This window comes from Gorilla gorilla, chromosome 5 (genome assembly GCF_029281585.2).
Source record: "Gorilla gorilla gorilla isolate KB3781 chromosome 5, NHGRI_mGorGor1-v2.1_pri, whole genome shotgun sequence".
Lineage (NCBI taxonomy): Eukaryota > Metazoa > Chordata > Mammalia > Primates > Hominidae > Gorilla > Gorilla gorilla.
This window is the reverse complement of record NC_073229.2, coordinates 38,441,517-38,465,406: the sequence shown is the minus strand read 5'-3', so window position 1 is coordinate 38,465,406 and position 23,890 is coordinate 38,441,517. Positions and strand designations below refer to the sequence as shown.

At 36.5% G+C, this 23,890-nt stretch overlaps 1 protein-coding gene across 2 annotated transcripts in view; it reads right to left on the bottom strand.

Moving 5' to 3' along the window:
* The window catches only part of CDKAL1 (CDKAL1 threonylcarbamoyladenosine tRNA methylthiotransferase), a 695,935-nt gene that overhangs the window by 471,076 nt on the left and 200,969 nt on the right, over positions 1-23,890 (bottom strand). For both annotated transcript variants that reach the window (XM_019030135.2, XM_055391283.2), the window contains exon 7: positions 3,291-3,339. In XM_019030135.2, coding sequence (XP_018885680.1) covers positions 3,291-3,339 — 49 coding nt within the window. The remainder of the gene's footprint in view (positions 1-3,290; positions 3,340-23,890) is intronic.

The window sequence follows — 23,890 nt, the reverse complement described above, 5'->3', positions numbered from 1 at the left end:
ACATCATTTTCATCAAGAGTCCACAGTTTACATTAGGGTTCACTCTTGGTGTTGTTCATTCTAAGGATTTCAACAAATATATAATGACAATTGTCCACCATTATAGCATCATACAGAATAGAATTACTGTCATAAATATCTTCTGTTTTCTGCCTACACGTCCCTCCCTACTCTCTAATCACTGGCACCAACTGATCCGTTTACTCCTTCCATATTTCACCTTTTCCACAATGTCCAATTAGTTGGACTCACAGAGTATGTAGCCTTACAGATTGATGTCTTTCACATCATAGTATGCATTTAAAGTCCTTCTATGTCATTTCATGGTTCTTTAGCTCATTTCTTTTAGTGTCAAATAATATTCCATTGTCTGCATGTACCACAGTTTCTTTATCTATTTACTTACTAAAGGGCCATTTTTTTGCTTCTAAGTTTTAGTAATTATGAATAAAGCTACTATAAACACTGAACAGGTTTTTGTATAGACATAAGTTTTCAACTCATTTGGATAAATATCAAGTAGCACACCTGCTGGATGATGTAAGACTGTGTTTAGTTTTAAGAAATTGCCAAACTGTCTTTCAAAGTACCTGTACCATTTTGCATTACCACCAGCAATAAATGAGAGTTCCTGTTGCTCCATATCCTTACCAGAATTTGGTGTTGTCAATGTTTTGGATTTTGACCACTGTACCAGGTATATAGTTTTAACATACCACTATATTGCATTGCTGCTTTAATTTGTAATTCACTAATGACAGACATACGATGTCAAACACCTTTTTATATGCTAATTTTACATTTGCATATCTTCTTTAGTAAATTGTCTGTTCAGGTCTTTTGCCCATTTTTTAACTGGGTTGTTCCTTTTCTTATTATTGAGTTGTAAGAGGTCTTCATATATTTCGGATAATAGCCCTTTATCATATGTGTATTTTGCAAATATTTTCTCACACTCTGTGGCTTATTTTCCCATCCTCTTGACAGTGTCTTTTATAGAGCAAAAAATTTTCAACTTAATGACATCCAACTTGGCAATTATTTCTTTCATAAATCATACTTTTGATGTTGTATCTAAACAATCACGCCACATCAAGATCACCTAGATTTTCTCCTATATTCTTCATCATCATTAATTTTTTTAAAAAATTACTGAGTGGCCAGTATATACCTGGTACTTAAGACAAAGGATGAATAAGGCAACAATGCCCTCAATTATCTTAAATCACTGCTTAAGATGCTCAATCAAATAACATTTAAGGTAGTGAATCTCAACTGAGAGAGAGCAAAGAAATAACAGTATCGTATAAATCACAGTATAACGTACAGGCTTTAGAGCCAGACTGCCTGGATTCAAATCCCAATGCTGTCACTTACTAGCTGTATGCACCTGTGTCTCAACTTGGTCCTCTGCAAAATTAGGAAAATATTTATGTCCACTTCACTTCACAGTACTATTATGAAGGTTAAATGACTTAACCCATGTGAAGTGTTTAACATAGTGGCTGTCACACTGTAGGTACACAATAAATGCTAACACTTCTGGATTCTCCAAGATGGAGTTGAAGTAGTTTGTAAAAACATTCAAATTATCATTGCTATAAATTTTTAATCCTGATATTTCATTTTACTTTGGAACATCAAAAGAAGATTAAGGGCCAAGCGTGGCAGCTCATGCCTGTAATTCCAGCACTTTTGGAGGCCAAGGTGGGTGGATCGTTTGACCCCAGGAGTTCGAGACCAGCCTGGGCAACATGGCAAAATCTCATCTCTGTTTATAAAATAAATAATTTTTAAAAATTAAAAAATAATAATAAAAGATTAAGGTATAGTCTCATTCTCATATTATCATAATCTCATTTATTAGAAATTGATTCTGTAATAATCTCTGATAAAGCAATGATTCAAAATTAATGAATAGAAGCATGTGGAAAGTAGTAGACACCACCCAGAAGGAAAAGTGCAGCAGTAAAATTTCCAGTTTGGCACGTAGAGACTATATGGTTTTTTAAAAAATATAAGTTTCTCACTTACAACAAAACAGTACTTAAGTGAGACTTTCAATTCACTTAATATTTCAGTATCATATTATTGGTTTTCATTTGTGCTAATCAAACATAGGAAAAAGCCTTTAAAAATTTAAAATTATACCACAGAGTTGAAGATGGTTTATTTCACAGTGACTTCAATAAGAATCTATGTCAGTGAGTGTTGGCTAACAAAATAAGCAAAGCTTAATTCTACTTTCTTTAATTTTTAGTGTAACTATAAAAAATACACCTTGAACAAGCATCAAAATTATTACTGTTAAAAGTACTTACAAAACAACCTAATTATGTGATAACAAAATGTACAGATAAAAAAATTCCTTATTATTTATTTATTTATTTTGAGATAGGTTCTCGCTCTGTCAACTGGGCTGGAGTGCAATGGTGCAATCACTGTTCACTGCAGCCTCAACCTCCCAGCCTCAAGCAATCCTCCCACCTCAGCCTCCTGAGTAGATGGGTCTACATGAGCACCCCACCACACCCAGCTAATTTTTCTATTTTTTGTAGAGATGAGGTTTCGCCATGTTGCCCAAGCTGGTCTCAAACTCCTGGGCTCAAGCAATCCAACTACCTCAGTCTCCCAAAGTGCTAGGATTACAGGCATGAGCCACTGTGCCCAGCCAATTTATTTATCTTAAAATTGATTAAATTCTTTCAATCTGAAATTCAAACTAAATTCATTTTACAAAAAAATAAAATAATATTTAAAAAAGAAAACTATGACCTGATTCATTTATTCTTTAAAGACAGGGTGTCACTGTGTTGCTCAGGCTGGAGTGCAGTTACGTGATTATAGCTTACTGCAGACTTGAACTCCTGGACCCAAATGATCCTCCTGCTTCAACCTCCTAAGTAGCTGGGACTACAGGTGCACACCACAGCATCCAGCTGACTTTCTCCCCCAGAGATCCCAGGATCTTGCGCAGGCTGGTCTTGAACTCCTGGCCTCAGGAATCCTCCAGCCTCAGCCTCAGCCTCAGCCCCAGCCCCCACTGCTGGGGTTACAGGAGTAAGCCATTGCTCTTGGCCTGATTCATTTACAAGCCAAACAAATATACAGCAGAGTGCCTGCCTCGAATATCAGATTGGCAAATTCATGAAGCCAAGGATAACATTTTATGATTTTATATCTAAAACAATAACTTTTATAAAGATGCCTGGCGAGAGTTAACTGAGTGGTGTTTCTATTATGTAGTTCAGAAAATATATACATCTGTTTATCTCACTTTCAACGATTACCTTTAATTGTTTCCTCCACAACTTCTACCACACGATCTATCTGCTGAACCTAGAAAAAAAAAAAAGATTACACAAGTAATTTACATGAAGAAGCAAAATTTGTGTTTATCCTTATGCTTGAGTCAATGTTACACATTTTCTAAGCACATCAATGCAGGTTTCCTTTAATGTATTTAGAGACACTATAAAAAATATCCTATATTAATATTTTGTGTTACAATGAAGTATGAAATTATCACCCTCCTGTCCTCCAGTGGTAACTGAAGAAATCATATTGCATTTAAATAAACTGCCTGGAGTTGTTTTAGGATAGCCTATCAACATATACTCAACATATCCTGAGACAGAAACTTAAGTTTAATTAACACATGTCTTCTCACACAGAGCTCCAAGAAAAAAAATGGCATAAAATGACAAGCTACACAAAAAGAACATGCTAGTATTAAGGAGATCTGTTCCAAATTCTATCTTTATTATTTTAATACTCAAAACCCTTTTAATGAATTTCTACCATGTGCTGGGTACTGTACTCAGGTCCATGAAATACAAAGTCAAATAATACAGCTTCTGTTCTATACACCAGAGACTAAGAAAGCTTTCCCATGGGAACACAGAGGAAAGGTAATAAAATCAGACCCAATGATGCAGGAATGCTTCCTAGAGAACCAAGGGTGAGTCCTGGGGTTATGATTAAACAGGATTATGATTGGAGAAACCCACGGAGAATGAGTAAGCATGGCTAGAGTTTAAAAGGAAAATGAAAAAAGCAAAGTAATATTATGATTCACAAAGCTAAAAAAAAGAATAAGTCAAAGTTGATTCTTCTTTAAAAGTCCTTAAATTACTGTTGTTTTATTACAGAAGAAATATCACAAAAAAGTCAAACAAAATAGAATATAAAATGGAAGTTAGTTGAAAGAAATCATAACATCTTTCATCCTGTATTTCCACTCCTCAGATGAAACCACTAATAATAGTGTGATGAGCAGATACCATGACATTTTCTGGCATCAAACATTTACATATAGGTCTGTTCTACAGTTTTATCCTTTTTTTACAAATGATAGAGGGTGTGTGTGTGTGTGTGTGTGTGTGTGTGTAAATAAATATATAAAAAAGATATACGAAATAGACCAAGACCAGCTGGGGCAACACAGTGAGGTCCCAGGGTCTTTGGTGGGGGGTTATACATATGTATAAAATACACCTGTGCCTTGATGTTTTTTCTATATATTGTCAGTCTATAGGTCTAGTTCATTCACCTTACTATCTCTCTGTATGGATGCATGATGTGATGCATGCATCCATACCTCTATTGATGAAAGAATTTCTATTCTTTCATTATTATACAACTCTGCAATGAACTCAACTGAGACAAGAGGAACCTGTTTAAAAAACTTTATTAAAAATGTAATGGCTGGCTGGCCACAGTGGTTCATGCCTGTAATTCCAGCATTTTGGGAGGGGGCAGATCACTTGAGATCAGGAGTTCGAGACCAGCCTGGCCAACATGGTGAAACCCTATCTCTATTAAAAATACAAAAATTAGCCAGGTGTAGTGGTGCATGCCTTAGTCCCAGCTACTCAGGAGGCTAAGGCAAGATAATAACTTGAACATGGGAGGTGGAGGTTGTAGTGAGCTGAGATCACGCCACTGCACTCAAGCCTGGGCAACACAGTAAGGAAAGGAAGGAAGGAAGGAGGGAAGGAAGGAAGGAAGGAAGGAAGGAAGGAAGGAAGGAAGGAAGGAAGGAAGGAAGGAAGGAAATGGTAATTCTCTTAAAAATATTCCTTTGGTCTCAGTATCTTACAGAAAATGAGGAAAGGCTTGTGAGAGCAGACCTGAACTCCATTCTACGTCTGACCACTCAGCCCAACATGATGGCAGCAGCAACAATAATTACTGAGAAACTGCCAAAGGCAAGTAAATCTCAGACATTAGGTTTTCAGCCCCCAACAAACTACCTAACTGGAGATGCATCTACCAGGAAACAATGGAACCATTAGGCCCTGGTTTTATTATAAGAGCCCATGTGGCTTCCATACAGAATGTGATTGAAGAACCCAGCAGAACAAAGATTTCAAAGAGGAGGAAGTGACCAACAGTGTCAAATACTACAGAGACATAAGTGTACAGACTAAAATGAATATGTTTGATTTAACAATACGGGAATCAAACTTAGGGAAAGCAGTGAGCTCAGTAGTAATGAATTATACGTAAGAAAATAGAGTTAATTTGACTACTCTTAGTAAAAAGCTGGGGAGAAAGGGAAAGAGAAGAAAGACTCTTGATGGCTAGAGAATATTGAATATATTACGTTTTGGTTTAGGTTCGTACAAGTAACTATTTATTTCTTTTTTTGCAGTTTGAGCAGAGAAAGGCAGTAGGCAAAGGAGCTGTAGACTGAAAAACAAGTGATGGAGCAATGATCTTCAGGAAGTAGACCGAGCAAAATCTAAAACATGAATAGAGAACAAGTCAGAGTGAGAAAAGGGCCAACTCTTCGTCTCCTGAAAGAAGAGGTTAGGGGTAAAGCATGGGAAAAGATGCTAGTACTCTTGTAGAGGTCAGGGAGGATCTAAGCAAATTCCCACCTGTTGCCTTCAATTTTTCTCAGTAAAGTAAGCAGGAAGTTCATCTGCTAAGAGTTAGAAAGCATATCATAAAACAATAACAGAATGAATGTTTTCAAATACCTATTACAGACAACAAGAGACAGTGATGACTAAGAACACATAAAATTCACCACACAGTATTGGGACACCAGTTGAAATATGAGACCATGAATTTACAACAATAACTCCAAGTAGAGCTATAATTTTTCTCAAGTCCCAGCAGTTCTACAGTAGGAGCCAAACAGACAAACAGATTGATCCAAGGTCTGTTAATACCACCATTTATTCACTCATCAATTATTGAGCATCTAAATTATACCAGGATGGTTGAAAGGACTGATGAAACAACACTAAGAGATTTGTGGAATGGGCTAGAAAGAAAATGGAACAAGGAAAGTTAACTATGCATTGTAGATGAGACGAAGTTTGGCAAATAGGTTAAACAGGGAAAGAAATAGAGCCCGAAAAGAAGAAATGAAGTGGCTGGGGGTTGGAGAAAGAAAAAAATGAAGGGGAAAAAAAGGAAGGAGAAAAGAAAAAGGACAGAAAGTTATAACCAGAGTACAGACACAGGCATTTAGTATTTCTGAAGAATAGTAAGGTCCAGTATCTGGCAATGGGAATAGGTTGCTGAAACAAGGTGTGGGTGATGACTGCTGGAACTGATGTATGATGAAGTGAGAGGTGACAATGTTGCCAAGACATTATATCCAGACACTCAGATTGCCAAAGATAATACAGACATGAATAGGATAAGAAAGAGTTGGTCAAATTTCCTACTGGATGTGGGTGAATGACCAAGATATCAATTAAGGATAGAAGACAGACAATAAAATGAATAAAATATAAGATAATTCCATGATGAAACCAGAAAGAAAAGTGTTTTCCTATGCAGTTAAAAATATAAAAGCTCAAAAGCACTGCATCCACTCTTGTAGCACATGGACTGAATAAGAAGCCATATTTCTAGAGAAAAGTCAGAACATGCAGAGGAAGCAGTCTGTTAAAAAGTTGAGGGTAAGCTAAAACTATAAAAGTCTTAGAAGAAAACACAGCCATAAATCTACATGAACCTTAGATTAGACACTGATTTCTTAGATGTAACGCCAAAGCACAAACAACAAAAACAACAAAAGAAAAAATAAATTGGATATCATCAAAATTCAAACCATTTGGTACTTCAAAGAACAACATCAACAAAGTAACATGACAACACAGAAAATGAGAGAAACCTTTTATAAATCACATATCTGGTAAGGAACTTATATCTAGAATTTATAAGGAACTTCTACAACTCAATAATAAAAAGACAACCCAATTAAAAATGGGAAAATAATCTGAACAGACACTTTTCCAAGGAAAATATACTTATGGCCAATAAATATATGAAAAGATGCTCAACATCATTAGCCAACCAGGAAATGCAAATCAGAACCATAATGGAGGAATAGGGAGCTATTGCTTAATGGGTATAGGGTTTTAGTATGAGAAAATGAAAGTATTCTAGAGATGGATAGTGGTGATGACTACACAACAATGTAAATGTACTCCACATCAGTTAAAAATGGTTACAGTGGTCAATTGTATTTTATGTATAGTTTACCACTACTGAAAAAACACAATGAGATACTACTTCACACCCAGTAGGATGACTATCATCAAAAAGACAGGCAGGCCAGGTGCAGCTGCTCACACCTGTAATCCCAGCACTTTGGGAGGCCAATATGGGAAGATCACTTTAAGGCCAAGAGTTTGAGCCCAGCTTGAGCAACACAGCGAGATCCTGTCTCTACAAAAAATTTTTAAAAATTAGCTGGGCACAGTGGTGCTCGCCTGTAGTCCCAACTACTTGAAAGGGTAAGGCAGAAAGACCGCTTGAGCCCAGGAGTTCAAAATTACAGTGACCTATGATCACACCACTGGACTCCAGTGTAGGTGACAGAGTGAGACCCTGTCTCTTAAAATACACACACACACACACATACAGATAATAACGAGTGTTGGTGAAAATGTGGAGAAATTGGAACCTTCATACATTGCTGATGGGAATGTAGTAAAATGATGCAGCACTTTGGAAAATAAGCTGCCTGTTCCTCAAATGATTAAATATACAGTTACCATATAATCTAGTAATGTCAATCCTAGTTATAACTCCAAGAAAAATGAAAACATGTCCATACAAAAACTTGTACACAAATGTTCATAATAGCATTATTCATAATAGGCAAAAAATGAGAACGCAAGTATCCATTCAGATTAACATGTGGCATATGCATACAATGAAATACAGCAACGCATCACTAAGACAGAATGTGTTCTGAGAAACGTGTTATTAGGCCATCGCTTCATTGTGTGAACTTCAGAGTGTACTTACACAAACCCAGACGGTACAGCCTACTACTCAACTAGGCTATATGGTATAGCCTACTGCTCCTAGGCTACAAACCTGTACAGCCTGCTACTGTACTGAATACTGCAGGCAGCTGATACACAATGGTAAAAATCTAAACATATAAAAGGTACAGCAAAAATACTGTATTATAATCTAAAGAGACCACTGACTTATATACATCATTGATTAAAGTTGTTATGTGGTGCCTGACCATATTACTAATCCATAAAAGGGAATGAAGTATGGTTACATGCTATAAATGCAAAGTGAAAGAAGCCAGACAAAAAGGTCACGATAGGAAATGTCCAAAATAAGAAAATCTACAGAGACAATGTCAGTTAGTGGTTGTCTTTGGATGGGCAGAGGGAGAATGAAAGGCAGTGCTAAGAAGTACCTGGGCTTTTTTTTGAAATGATGAAAATGTTCTAAAATTGATTGTGGTAATGGTCATACAATTCTATGAATAAACTAAAATGCACTGAATTGTACACTTTAAATGGGTGAATTGCGTAGTGTGTGAATTATATCTCAGTAAAGTTGTTATTGCCAAAAAGAAAAAAAAAGTTGAGAGTGGTCAAAGGTTCTAATGTCAAGGCCATGAAAGTCAACGAAAACCTGAGGAAATGTTCCAGATTAAAGGAGACTGAAGAGACCTGACCTCAATGCTACTATGAATCTGAGACTTTTCATTTCCTATAAAGGACAGTATTGAAACAATTGGCAATATCTGAATAAAGCTAATCCACTAGTTTATAATATTGTATTAATACTGATAATTGTACTATAGTGATTTAAGAGTGTGTCATAGCTTTTGAAATATATGGGTATTTAGAAGTAAAGGGCATCATGGTTGCAACTCACTTTCATAAGGATCGGGATCAGGGGGAAAATGTGTACACATAAAAAGAATGAGAAAATGTGTTAAAATGTTAATATTTGGGGAATCTGGGTAAAGAGCATATAGGAACTCTATTTTTGCAACATTTCTGAGTGATACTATGTCAAAATGAAAAGTCTAAGAGTGTGTGTGTGTCTGTGTGTGTGTGTACATGTGTGCATGCACATAGAAGAAACAAAGATGGCCCTGATGAAGATGGCGACCCTGATGGTCACACAGAATTTGCTTGAATGTATATAGCTGAAAATATATCCTCTAATTTAAAATAGTACTTAATTACATTTGCTTTTATGGCAGGAAGTGGGATATTGCCAACACGTGATAATTTAAATCACTGGATGGTGTGTGGGAACCCCAGGACCTTAAAAAGAAAGATCTGCCAAAACTGTAAAATAAAAAAAAAATGTTAAGTACTTGATTACAAACAGAAGAGAAGTTTATTAAATGATTTAAAGAAAATATTATGTCCATTTTGGTTTCCAGTAAGGAAGACAATGGAGGAAGCAATGGGGAAAAGGGAAAAAAGGGGAGACCAAGAGGAAAGGGAGAGAAGAGTCAGGGGTGGGGGAGTTACATGGAAGAGGAAAACATCAGAAGAAAAAAAAAATGAAGGGTGGGAGGCAGAGAAAGAAGAAAAAACAATCGAGAGCAAGAAAACAAACTCAAAATTCACATACAGTAATGAAGAATATATTGAACTCATTCTGGGAGAAAAGGAAAGTTGTTCTTAATTAATATATAAATTGAGGTTCTGAATACACGAGAGCTTATTCTCTAGCATGTAATTCAAATAAAATAAATAAAACAGTATCTTGTGTCCTTGAGGCACTTAGTTATAAATACACACAAAAAAAGACATGCAGTATGTTTTATTACTGACTCCATATGTTCTCAACAATGAAGAAAGGAGTTGGTGTATAAACAATTCATAAATAACATTAATGAGTCATTCTACTGCAGAACTTTAAAAAGAAATCCACAAAAATATTTTATTCAGCTATTATCAACTATTCCAAATTTATAACTAGACATGTATTGAAGAAACAAGCCTATACAATGGCACTCAAAGCAAATAAAAATGCTATTCTAAAGTATCCTAATCACTCAGAGCAGTGCTGTCAGCAGGACCTTCTGCAATGATGGAAATGTTTATATGCTGTGCCATCCACTATGATAGTCACTAGCCACATGTGGTTATTACAGACTTCAAATGTGGCTACTGTTACTGAGGAACTTAATTCATATTTAAATAGTCAAATGTGGCTACTGCAGCCACACTGAAAGGTGCAGCTTTAGGGAATGGCTAAGGGAGCCACTCAGTTTACAGTAATTTGTTATGGCAGCCTTAGGAAACGAACATACATCTCAAACACAATTTTGCCAACAAGGCTTTAAAAAAAAAAGTCCACTCATTTGAAGCTGTCGGAGAACAAGCTGATACTACTCTGCAGTCGAAGGTTCTGTTTTAGTATGCACTTGAAGTATCATTTTTCCTGAAAAACCAGCAGCTAGATAAGTTAATGACTAGGAATAACACAGTGACAGCTAACATTTCTTGAACAATTACTCTGTTTCATGCTCTACACTGACACTTCACGTGCATTATCACACTTAATCCTCAAACACTACTAGGCAGGAGGAGACAGTACTGTTATTTCTTTTTCTTTTTTTTTTTTTTTTTTTTTGAGACAGAGTCTCACTCTGTTGCTCAGCCGGGAGTGCAGTGGTGTAATCTCGGCTCACTGCAACCTCCACTTCCTGGGTTCAAGCGATTCTCCTGCCTCAGCCTCCTGAGTAGCTGGGATTACAGGTGCCTGCCACCACACCCTGCTAATTTTTGTATTTTTAGCAGAGATAGGGTTTCACCATGTTGGCCAGACTGATCTCGAACTCCTGACCTCAAGTGATCTGCCCGCCTCGGCCTCCCAAAGTGCTGGGATTACAGGCATGAGTCACCACGCCTGACTGATAGTACTGTTATTTCTGAGGCTGAGAGATTTGAGGCACAAGGATATCAAGATAGATTTTTGCCAATGATTCCTAGTAGATCTTGTCCAGGAATGGCAGATAGGTGGTCCACTTGATGAATCTCCCTTTTCCTATGCACATAGAGGTTATTATTAAATGATCATAAAATGCCCTTCAACTGAACCTGAACTTTCAAGAGACTCAGACAACAACTATTTTCTCCAAACTCTCCCCCACAAATCACCATTGGCATAAATACATTCATTTGAAAAATATTTGTTAAACACTAACTATGAACTACAAAGTTCTAGTAACTGGGGACATAACAGTGAAAAATACAATGTCCCTACTTTGGGAGGGTGAGGCGGGAGAATCACTTGAGCCCAGGAGTTTGAGACCAGCCTGGAAAACTAGAGACACCATCTTTACAGAAACGAAAAATTAGCCATGTGTGGTGGCATGTGCCTGCAGTCCCAGCTACTTGGGAGGCTGCAGTGTGCCGTGATCACATCATTCCACTTAGCCAGAGTGACAGGGCGAAACCTTGTCTCAAACAAACAAAAAATACAACATCCCTGCTTCATGGACCTTATAGTCTAATTAGGGGAAAGAAACATGCAAATAATGGAAAATTTTCATTTGCTACAATGACAGACACTATGAAGAAATTAAAATCTGGGGCCAGGTGTGGTGGTTCATGCCTATAATCACAGCACTCTGGGAGGCTGAGGCGGGAAGATTGTTTGAGCCTAGGAGTTTGAAACCACCCTGGACAACATGGCGAGACCCCGTCTTTATTTAAAAAAAAAAAAAAAAAGGAAAGAAAAAGAAAATCTGGGGCTGGGCGTGGTGGCTCACACCTCTAATCCCAGCACTTTGGGAGGCCGAGGTGGGCAGATCACGAGGTCAGAAGATCGAGACCCTCTTGGCTAACACAGTGAGACCCCATCTCTACTAAAAATACAAAAAAATAGCCGGGCTTGGTGGCGGGCACCTGTAGTCCCAGCTACTTGGGAGGCTGAGGCAGGAGAATGGCGTGAACCCAGGAGGCGGGGCTTGCAGTGAGCCGAGATCGTGCCACTGCACTCTAGCCTGTGGGATGGAGTGAGACTCCATCTCAAAAAAAAGAAAAGAAAAAAAGAAAATCTGGGATTAGTGGTAGGAGGTAGAGAGCAAAATTTTTCTACAGCGGTCCAGTTAAACTTACTGAATAGGTAGCATCAGTCCAGGGACCTGAACCACTGACAGAGGCATCAATGCGAACCTCCGGCAGAAGAGTAAGCACAAGGACTGAGAGGCTGAAATAACATAAATGGGTTGTGTGGTCAAAAGAGGGCCAGCAATTAAGGACACAGTGGTAAGAGATGAGGTCACATAATGATGGGAGAAAGAGTATGTGAGATCTTGCAGTTCAGCAGTTCATGCTATGTGGTTTAAATTTTATTCTATTTGCAAATGAAAGCCACTGGAGGGTTAATAGAATAATATCAACAGCATTGCTCAGGCTAATTATATTAAAAATGTGAAACAGTGCTCTTTGTCCATATTTCTCTATTAGTTGGTATGACTCTTATTAAGACTGCATGAATCTGGCTGGGGTTTTACCATCTCTTGATTTTATCCCAAGATACCTCAAATCCTTTCAGGAGTAAAAGAAGTGAATACATTTTATATATATATATACACATATATATACATATATATATACACATATATATACATATATATATACACATATATATACATATATATATACACATATATATACATATATATATACACATATATATACATATATATATACACATATATATACATATATATATACACATATATATACATATATATATACACATATATATACATATATATATACACATATATATACATATATATATACACATATATATACATATATATATACACATATATATACATATATATATACACATATATATACATATATATACACATACATGCAAAGTACTTTCTTATTAGCTGTCTTAATTTTGATTGTATATAAATAAATAAAAAGACAATGTCATTTTAATTCCAATTAAAAAATATCACAATCAAAACTTTAAAACTACCTGAAAACTCCACTGATCTGTAAAAGGAAAAAGTGATATCCAGGTCCAGTTTCATTTTTTGCATGTGGCTCTCCAGTTTTCCCAACACCATAAAGAGACTATCCTTTCCCCAGTGTGTCTTCTTGGTGGGCTTGTTGAAAAAACTTCAGTTGAGTGCATATCCTTGGTATGCTTGGCTTTATCTCTAGGCTCTCTGTTCTGTTCCCATTCGTCTATGTGTCTGTTTTTATGCCAGTACCATACTGTTTTGATTACTATAGCTTTTTTTTTTTTTTTTTTTCAGAAACAGAGTCTTGCTCTCTTTCCCAAGCTGGAGCTGGAGTGCAGTGGCACAATCACAACAACTCGCCACAGCCTGGAACTCGCCACAGCCTGGAACTCCTCGGCTCAAGCAACCCTCCTGCCTCAGCCTCCCAAGTAGCTGGAACTACAGGAGTATGCCATCATGCCAGGCTAATTTTTGTTATTGTTATTATTATCATTATTATTATTTTAGAGACAAGGTTTCAGTATGTTGCCCAGGCTGATCTCAAATTCTCGGCCTCAAGAGTTCCTCTCACTTCAGCCTCTTGAGTTGCGGCAATTACAGGCACAAACCACTGCTAGCCACAATAGCTTTAGACTGTAATTTTAAATCAGAAAGTGTTACGTCTCCAACTTTTTCTTTTTCAAGACTGTTTTGGCTATTCTGAGCCTCCTGTGGTTTCACACAAATTTTAGAACTGTTTTTCTATATTTGCAAACAATGTCATTGGAATTTTGATAGAAACTACATTGAATCTGTATACTACACCATACATAAAAATCAGCTCCAGATTATAGGTCTAAATGTAAGACCTGACACTGTGAAATTCCTGGGAGGAAACTTTCTCTCCTTAAACATAGGGAAAAAGATCATTGACACTGGCCTTGGCACTGATTTTTTGGATATCACACCAAAAGCTCAGGCAACAAAAAGCAAAAATAAACAAATGGGACTACATCAAGCTGAAATGATTCTGCACAGCAAGGGAAGCAATCAACTGAATGAAAAGGCAGCCTATGGATTGGGAGAAAATATTTGCAAACCATATACCTGATAAGGGGTTCATGTCCAAAATATACAAGGAATTCATACAACTCAATGGCAAAATAATTAAATAACCTTATTTAAAAATGGGCAAAGGACCTGAATAGGCATTTTTCCAAAGGAAACATACAAATAGCCAATGAAAACATATATAAAAATGTGGTCAACATCATAATGATTAGGGAAAGACAAATCAAAACCACCATGAGATATCACCTCACTGAGGATGGCCATGCCAAAGAGACAATAAATACCGAGTGTCAGAGAGGAAGTAGAGAAGAGAGAACCGTTATGCACTGTTGGTAGGAAAGTAAACTGGTACAGCCATTATGGAAAACAGTACGAAGATTCCTCAAAGACTTAAAAATAGAACTACCATATGATCCAGCAATCCTTATATATCCAAAGGAAATGAAATCAGCACTCTGTAGAGATATCTGTGCTCTCAAGTTCAATGCAGCATTATACACAATAACCAAGATGTGAAAACAACCTAAGTATCCATCGATGGATGAATGAATAAAATAATTGTGGTATATTTAAGTAATGGAATATTATTCAACATTTTTAAAAGGATATCCAGTCATTTGTGACAACACTGATGAACCTGGAGGACATTATGCTAAGTAAACTAAGCCAGACACAGGGAAAAAAAAATGCATGATTTCAATTGTGTGTAAAATCTTTACTTAAAACAAGTCAAATACAGAGAAACAGGGAGTAGCCTGGGGATTACCGGGGTGGGGAGGGGGAGAAAAATGTGAAGTAGATCAAAGGGTACAAAGTTGCAGTTATGTAGGACAAGTCTAGAGATCTAATTACATCATCAGGGCTATATTTAATATTGAATACTGAAAATCTGCTAAGAGTAGATATTAGGTGCTCTTACTACACACAAACATAAAAAGTAACTACAGAAGGAGATGGATAAGTTATTTTGCTTGACTCTAGTAATCATTTCACTATGTATATATAAAAACATTGTACACCTTAAATATATACAATAAAAAAGGAAAGAAATGCCCTTCTTTCCATCTCCATTAAGAACTATACATATAAAGTCTTTTCCATCAAATATATGTTCAGATGTTTCCCCTTTACCATAACGAAGTTTGATTGAATAATCAGCATCTGACAAGTCAAAGTTCAATATTAACTTCTCTATTAAGCCAAGTCCCTACCTTACATAGTAATGGAGGAGGGCTCAATTTCCAAATCCCTTAAATGTGGGGAAGCTGACAGCAGTCACTAAGCTAGCTTAATGTGTTTCAACGCTATGAGAAGATTTTTCTTGAACTCACAAGCCCGTGAGCAACTTTGCTGTGTAACACAAAACAGCATTTGATGTTATGTGTGATTTCACTTTAATACTCATCTCCCAGTATATTTTCATCTTTAATCTCTTCATTCAAAAAGATTCTTCCCCAAAGGTAGAAATAGCCCTTTCAACAGAAGTTACGTGACAGTACATTCCTCATAACACTGAAGGCATATTTCACCTGAATGGTAGTACCAGTGAGTGACTAATACTGAGTTAGAGATAAAAATAACTAATTGAAAGATGAAGCCAGGCTAGAAGGGTGCCAGTAAAATGAGGATTGGTACCAGGAACCTCTCTTCCTCTTAAATGCAACTAAAGTACCTATTAAACTTTCTGTAGCGGGGAGGGGTAAAGGAGGCACAAAACCCCTTCAGCAATAAAAACAAAATTCAACAGGCTAAGCTCAATCACACACGGAAACATTGTTTGGGACATCAGAATACTCCTATTAAATAACAGAACATGTTACAAATTAAAAGATAATTTAAAAAGTGATACCAAAGTTAAACAGAGTAATATTATAACTAAAACAAATACACATTAGAGATGTAAAATACCAATTAATAAACAATCTTACACATCAGGCTTGTCCAACCCATGGCCTCTGGGCCCCATGTGGCCCAGGACAGCTTTGAATGTGGCCCAACGCAAACTAATAAACTTTCTTAAAACACTATTAGATATTTTTTGGCGATTTTTTTTTTTTAGCTCATCAGCTATTGTTAGTGTTAGCGTTAGCGTATGTTAGGTGTGGCCTAAGACAATTATTCTTCTTCCAATGCAGCCCAGGGAAGCCAAAACATAACTTCTGTCATACATAAAAGGCAGAATAATGATCTCCCAAAGACCTCCAAGTCCTAATCCTTGAACCTGTGAATATGTTACTTTACATGGCAAACAGAACTTTCTGGATCTGATGAAGATTAGGGACCTGAGATAAGATTAACATGGATTATCCAGCTAGGACCAATGTAACCACATGAGTGTCAAAAGAACCTGAGAACCTTTTCCACCTGTGGGCAGAGTGAAGCAATGACAGAGCAAGTGTGGGGAAGAGACAGCCTTGCTGGCTTTCAAGATGGAGGAAAGGCCCACAAGCCCAGGAACACAGCAACCTATAGCAGCTGGAAAACGCAAGGAAATAGCCTCTACCCTAGAGCCTCCAGAAAAACATGCTCTCCTGCTAATACCTTTATATTAGTCCAGTAAAACCCACATCCAACTTCTGACCTCCAAAACTGTAAGATAATATAATATGTGTTGTTTTAAACTACTACGTTTAGCCGAGTGTAGAGGCACATGCCTGTAATCCCACCACTTTGGGAGACCAATGTGGAATGATTGCTTGAGTCCAGGAGTTTGAAACCAGCCTGGGCAACACAGGCAGAACCTGACTCTATTTAATTAAAAAAAGTAAATAAAGATAAATAAATAAAAATAAACTACTACATTTGTGATACTCAGAGCAGCAAAGAAAACTAATATACTAATTAAGAAATAAACATGGGCTGGGCGCAGTGGCTCATGCCTGTAATCCCAGTATTTTGGGAGGCTGAGTCAGGAGGATCCCTTGAGCCAAGGAGTTCAAGACAAGGCTGGGCAACATGGCAAAACTCTGTCTCTACAAAAAATTTAAAAATGAGTTCAGCACGGTGGCATGTGCTTATAGTTTCAGCTACTTGGGAGGCTGAGGTGGGAGGATCGCTTGAGCCCAGAAGGTCAAGGCTACAGTTAGCTATGAGTGCACCATCACACTTCATCCTCAGGGACAGAGTATGACCTTGCCTTGAAAGAAAGAGAAGGAAAGAAAAGAGAGGAGAGGGGAAAGGAAGGAAGGGGAGGGGAGAGGAAGGAACACATAAACATATGACGGAGTTAGCATCATAAAAGGAAAAAGGAAAAATTTTTAAACAAATGCTGCTGGAATAACTAGGAACAATATGAAAAAAAATTAAAGTTAAATCCATATCTTATAATTTAATACTCACTCAAAAAATATTTATTAAGCCAGACACTGTACTAGGCAGAGAAGGTAAATGTACAGTATATATAAATATGTAAAATAATAATAAAATCCGTGGCTCTATAGAGCCTATCAGTAAGTGTCCATCACAGTAACACACAAATGGACTGACAGTTGGATAAATCCTTTTCATATTTTAAAAAAAAGTGAGAGAGAGAGAAAACATTAGACACTTTATCAGACATGTTACCTCGGGGAACATAGCTTTCAAATGTTGAAACCACATTACAAATTACCCACCCACCCTCCAAAACTCCATGTTTCTAACTATATCAAAATTTTAAAACACAATAAAAAATGACAAATATGAGCCAGCAATCCCTCTTCTGTGTATATACCAAAAGGAGATGAAATCCCTACCTCATAAAGGTATCTCTACTCCAATATTCATTGCAGCATTATTCACAACAGCCCAGATTGAAAATAACCTAAGTGCCTTGTGGTGTATCTGTACAATGGAATATTATTCAGCCTTTAAAAAGGAGGAAATCCTGCCACTTGCCACAACATGGAAAGACATGGAGGACATTATGCTAAGTGAAATAAGCCAAACACAGAAAGAAAAATAATGCATGATCTTAGACATGTGTGGGATAAAAAAAAGAAAAAGCTCAAATACACAGAAATCATTGAAAAACAGTGGTTACCAGAGGCAAGGGAGGGAGAGCTGGAAATGGGTTAGGGATTATGCTAAATAAGCAGATTTTGGCCACTCTTGACACAAAAATAGTAAGTCTGAGATGACTGATACATAAATCTGCTTCACTATATATGTATCCCAAACATCATGTTACAAACTACAAATATGTACAATAAAATTTATTTTTAAAAATATATATAAATGAGATACAATGGTTGAATATGAGAGGGCATTTTTTTTTTTTTTAATGATCGCCTATAATCTCAGCATTTTGGGAGGCCAAGGAAGGAGGATCTGAGCCCAAGAGTTTGCGATCAGCCTGGGCAACAAAGTGAGATCTCATCTCTCTTTAAAATAAATTTTAAAAATTAAGAAAGAAAAAAAAGATTGACAAATATTTTCTCCATGTTAAAACAGGTTGATTTCTTACTATTTAGTTGGAGTCATTATATTTCCTGGACATAGGTCCTATAGGAGATTTGAATACCTTACCGAAGATACACAGATGGCAAAGAAGCACATGAAAATATGCTCAACATCATTAGTCAACAGAGAAAAGCAAATTAAAACTACAATGAGATATCACTAACACACCTAGTAGAATTATCAAATGTTTTTAAAAACTGACAATACTAAGTATTGATTAAGATGTGAAGCAGCTGGGACCGGTGATAGAAATGCAAAATGGAATAGCCACTTTGGAAAACACTGGCAGCTTCTTAAAAGGCAAAAGAGATGCTTATCATACGACCTGGCAATCCCAGGTATTTATTTACCCCAGAAAAATAAAAACATGTATCTACACAAAGACCTGTGGATGAATGTTTATGGAAGCTTTATTCGTAACAGCCTTTAGCTGAAAACAACACACATATCCATCAACTGTGAAGCTGATGGAAGAGATGAACTGTGGTCCACCCTCACAGTGAAATAATTCTAGGCACTAAAAAGTAACAACTACTGATAAATGAAACAACATGGATGAATACTGAAGGCACTGTGCTAAGGAAAAGAAAAAAGACACAAGTAATATATTCATTTATATGACATTTGCAAAAAGACAAAACTATAGGAACAGAGACCTCATCAATGGTTGCCAAGGACTGGTGGCATGGGAAGAGTAGGCATGGTTGAATAAGAGAGGTCACAAGATAACTTTTTAACACAATGGAAACTATGTGGTGACTGTCCAAATTCATCAAAAGTGAATTTAACTGTTAACTATACCTCAATAAATGTGACCTAAAATAAGAAAAGACTGATATCATGAACATACAAGAAAACAACGGACAGATAATGAACAAAGGGCATGAAGAGACAACCAGTACATTATACTGCTTCTCGCCTTCTCCTGTTCATGCTATCCTCCCCCGCTGCCCCAACACAGTGTTTCACCCTGTCCTGTGGTTCACTGAGTGCAACCCCCTTCCTTCTCTCCACCCTCACTAGTGTACTCATCACTCATCTGCACAACTCTGCACTATACTTCTTAACATTCCCCACTCCACTCACTCCTTGCTGATCCTATTCCCCTCCAGGCATCTTACACACAGGTGCCTGCTCTTATATTGTTGTTTCTGATTGAAAGTCCTTTTTCCTTTCTCCACTCATTAAACCACTACTTAATATCAGAGGCCTATGTAAAGCATGGCTGCATACTCTGTGTGCCCACAGCCCTTCTCCCTATGCAGATTAATCACAAGGATTTGCACCTCTCGTCAGATTTCATGGTCTTTAGGGAGAACATATGTTGTATTCAGCTCAGTATCTCCAGCAAATGGTTTAGTTCCAGGCACATAGTTGTGCTCAATGTTGATTCTACTATTAAGTACATTAGTTAATTTTTTTAAAAACAGCAAATACAGAGCACTATGTGCCAGGCTCCATGCTAAGCACAATTACATGTAATAATTGATACATATATATATATATATATATATATATATATATATATATATTTTTTTTTTTTTTTTTTTTTTAAGTAGAGACAGGGTTTCACCATGTTGGCCAGGCTGGTCTCAAACTCCTGACCTCAAGTGATCCACCCGCCTCAGCCTCCCAAAGTGCTGGGATTACAGGCGTGAGCCACTGCACCTGGCCATATTAATTGATTTAACCCTTAAAAAACTCAGAGTCAGGTTCTATTATTATCACCACTTAACGGTGGAAGAAACTGAGGTACACAGAGGTTAAGTAACTTGTACAAGGTCATGCAGCTAAGAAACAGTGCTGCAGGGATATGAACCCACGCAATCTAGTTCCTGAATCCATACTCTCAATCACTATGATATACTACATTTTAATCATTCAATAGGTGAAACATGTATGAATACAGGTGAGATTAGAAGATGCCAAAAAAAGTGAAACCAACAGGTCAAGGAAGGGAAAAACATAAATGGGTGTTTAAATTTACATGTCATTCTCTCACAATACTACCTTTTAGACAACGGAAGGTAAAAAAAAAATAGAACATGGCAAGAAGAAATGTTCGAAGTAGGGGCAAACAGGAGAAGGAGAGCGTTCCTCAAGCCTTGCCCTCAATACTGATCCCACTGTTATTGTGACACTGCTCCACTTTGTGAATTTGTTTACTTTTTGCAACATGGTGTACGACAGAAATATTCTCAAATTTAGCCGTTCAAATGCAGCTTTAACTGTACACATAATTTTCAAAATTAAAGTGCTCGCATTTGAAATAGTCAAAAGTCAATCCTGTTTCACTTTTCGAGATTAGAGCAGCCTGCCTGAAAAGATGTTTAACCACTGCAAATCAACCTGGTAATAGTCCCTGAGATAAGTGGACACCTGTGTTAAACCATATTTCTGTTCAGCTCTCCAAAGAAAATGTTCACCTGCCTGCAGGGCTCACAGCTGGCACATGAGGAAGCCTTGTCATTTACAAATTTTCAATATCAAATTGTATATTCCGTTGTGAATTGCATGTTTTAACATTTTACAACGTGTCTATTAATTTGCAGTTTATTTAGAATTTCTAGAGCTATAATTAGTTACAATGATCAGTCCAATGAATTAACACCAAGACCAACTTCAAATGTGCTCCTTGTTATTAACACAGAAAAACTACACAAAGCACACAATTTCATAAACACACTTTCTAGTAGAGTGAGAGCCTAACTTCCTAATAAATGTTGTTCCTGTTAATAATGGATACTGTAATAACTGATAAATAACACTACCTTAGGAAGAAGAACTCAGCAAATAAATATTGTTTCACTCATCTCTCCCTAACACAACTCACAACCAGCAGACACCAAGGGCATTTCCATCTGAGCCTTAAAGAGAAATTCCCAACTAATTGATCTCACTGTGGTCTAGGGACCCATCTCACTAGATTCTCCAGGAAGCTGGAGAAGTTCTGGACTCAAACCAGAATTCTCTCCCTAAGAACCAGAACGTAAGCTCAGTGAGGACAGGGATCTGGGACGATTTTATATACTGCTGCATTCCCAGCACTTGCATAGTACTGTGCAAGGAACAGTACACCAAGCACACAGTAGGCACTCAGTAAGTACTTGCTGAACCAAATAAATAATGATATGTCAGGTCTAGGATTTGAAGCTAGGCTTTCTGAAGCCTGAAGTCTACTACTCTTTTTTTACTGCAAATGTTAAGAGAACATCCTATGTTCTGGTTAACTAATCTAAAAGAAACTTTCTGCCAACAAATTAGCCTAAAAGAAAAACAGAAACACTCAAACAGATATATTCACAAGATATGAAACTATCTACAGCTAACACAAATGACATAAACAAATAGCAGTAATAAAAATGGCATTGCATGAAAACTCTAAGGTAGATGATTAACTATAACTATTTGTTAAAAGAGAAAGGGAATTTTTAACTGTAAGGTAAAATGTTTCAAGATCCTAAAAAGAGACAAAAAGATCTTGATTCTATACTGGTCACTCAAGAATATACATCATCTAGATACAAAATTTAAACTTCACTTCATGCTAAGATAGTTTCATATCTTGTGAAAAAGATTTTGGCTAAAACTTTTTATTCAAGACATACATGTTTTCAAATCTGTTCTCTCTCCGCTTCCATTGTGAAGAAATTAGACAGGTTTGTGCACAGATTTTTGCTCCAAGATGGGAGAAGTGCAGAGGTTACAGCCACCAAAGCCAGTGCATCTGGACTCAGAGGATGGCAGGCTTTATTTCTGGTTTCGATGTTGTTATTTTCTTTCCACGCACCATCACACAAATAATATTAATCACAACTAGGTGATTTCAGGAGAGAGTGGGACAGATGATAATAAAAGGCCCAGAGGTCAAAAAATTGCTTACCATGTGTTCTCACCACACTGCCTTGTTCTGATTACTAAACTAAATGCCCCATTCCTACAGGCTTATATTGATGGAAACTAGCATGTTATGATGGTAGTAATTTCTCTCTTTATCTATTAATATCTTCTTAAATGCCTATGCTATGAGCACTTTCAAACATGGGTAAGTACAATAAAAGTCCTTTAACTCAGATGTACAATAAGCAGCTTGCTCACCCAATGATCCCCACCTCATGGAAGTTTTTTATTTTAATCGCCTGGTCAATAGAATTGACACATTCTTCCTGTACTGTAAGGTGACACAGATAAAGGCTAGCAGAAGATAAAAGCAAAGAATGCAGTTACAGTTGTTCTTCCTTCCAACTCTGTTAACATCCTCCCATCATAGAAATTTTGTGAAGGAATAGCATTCTTTACTCAATTGTGCAATACAATTCTAAACTTCCTGCTAAAAATAGTTTCCCAAGTCACTGAATTTAAACATCTATTCTTTTTGGACTTCAGAATTGTTTTCTCTTTGTATAAAATATAATTCATTTCTTTATTTCACTGTAACTCACTATATTTGAGAAGGTTTCTAGTTTTATAGCAATTCTATAGAACAGTTCTATTCAAAAGTAGGTCTCTCTAAAGATAAAACTTAGATAATTTTGTTTCCTAATTCGTAATTTGTTTTCAAAATTTTCAGTTATGTGGACATAATTTTCATATATAAAAAGTCAGTGATGATAAATAAAATGTAATATACCTGCCACAGAAAAAAAATGCTCTACAAAATGGTATTAACAAATAATAATCTTATACTTTAATAATATGTAATGCTGGTAAATATATAATTAAATTACACCTCTGAAATGTTAATGATAGTGTGACCCCACTTTCAGAAACTTTTCAAAATATACTAATTTCAAATTTAAAAAATTTAAAAGACCAGTGAGAGCATTAATGTATTATGTATATTTCCTAAAAACTAGAAAATTCTTAAATACAATAATTAAGAAATAGGTAAAGTATGTTATATCCTTCAATAGAACACTAATGCCACACTTAAAATGGTTAAAAAACTCATGAAATAACATCAAAAAATAAGAATACAAAATAGTTTTGAGATTACAATTAAGTAAAAGATGCAAAGGTTAAGTCTGAAGAAAATAAGCAAAATTTTAAATGCATTATGGCGATAGAAATATAGATTTTTATTTCTACTCACTCTTCAAAATGTGTTCTTAAGTTATTTCTCCAATTGTAAATGAACAAAATAACATAAAACTAAAG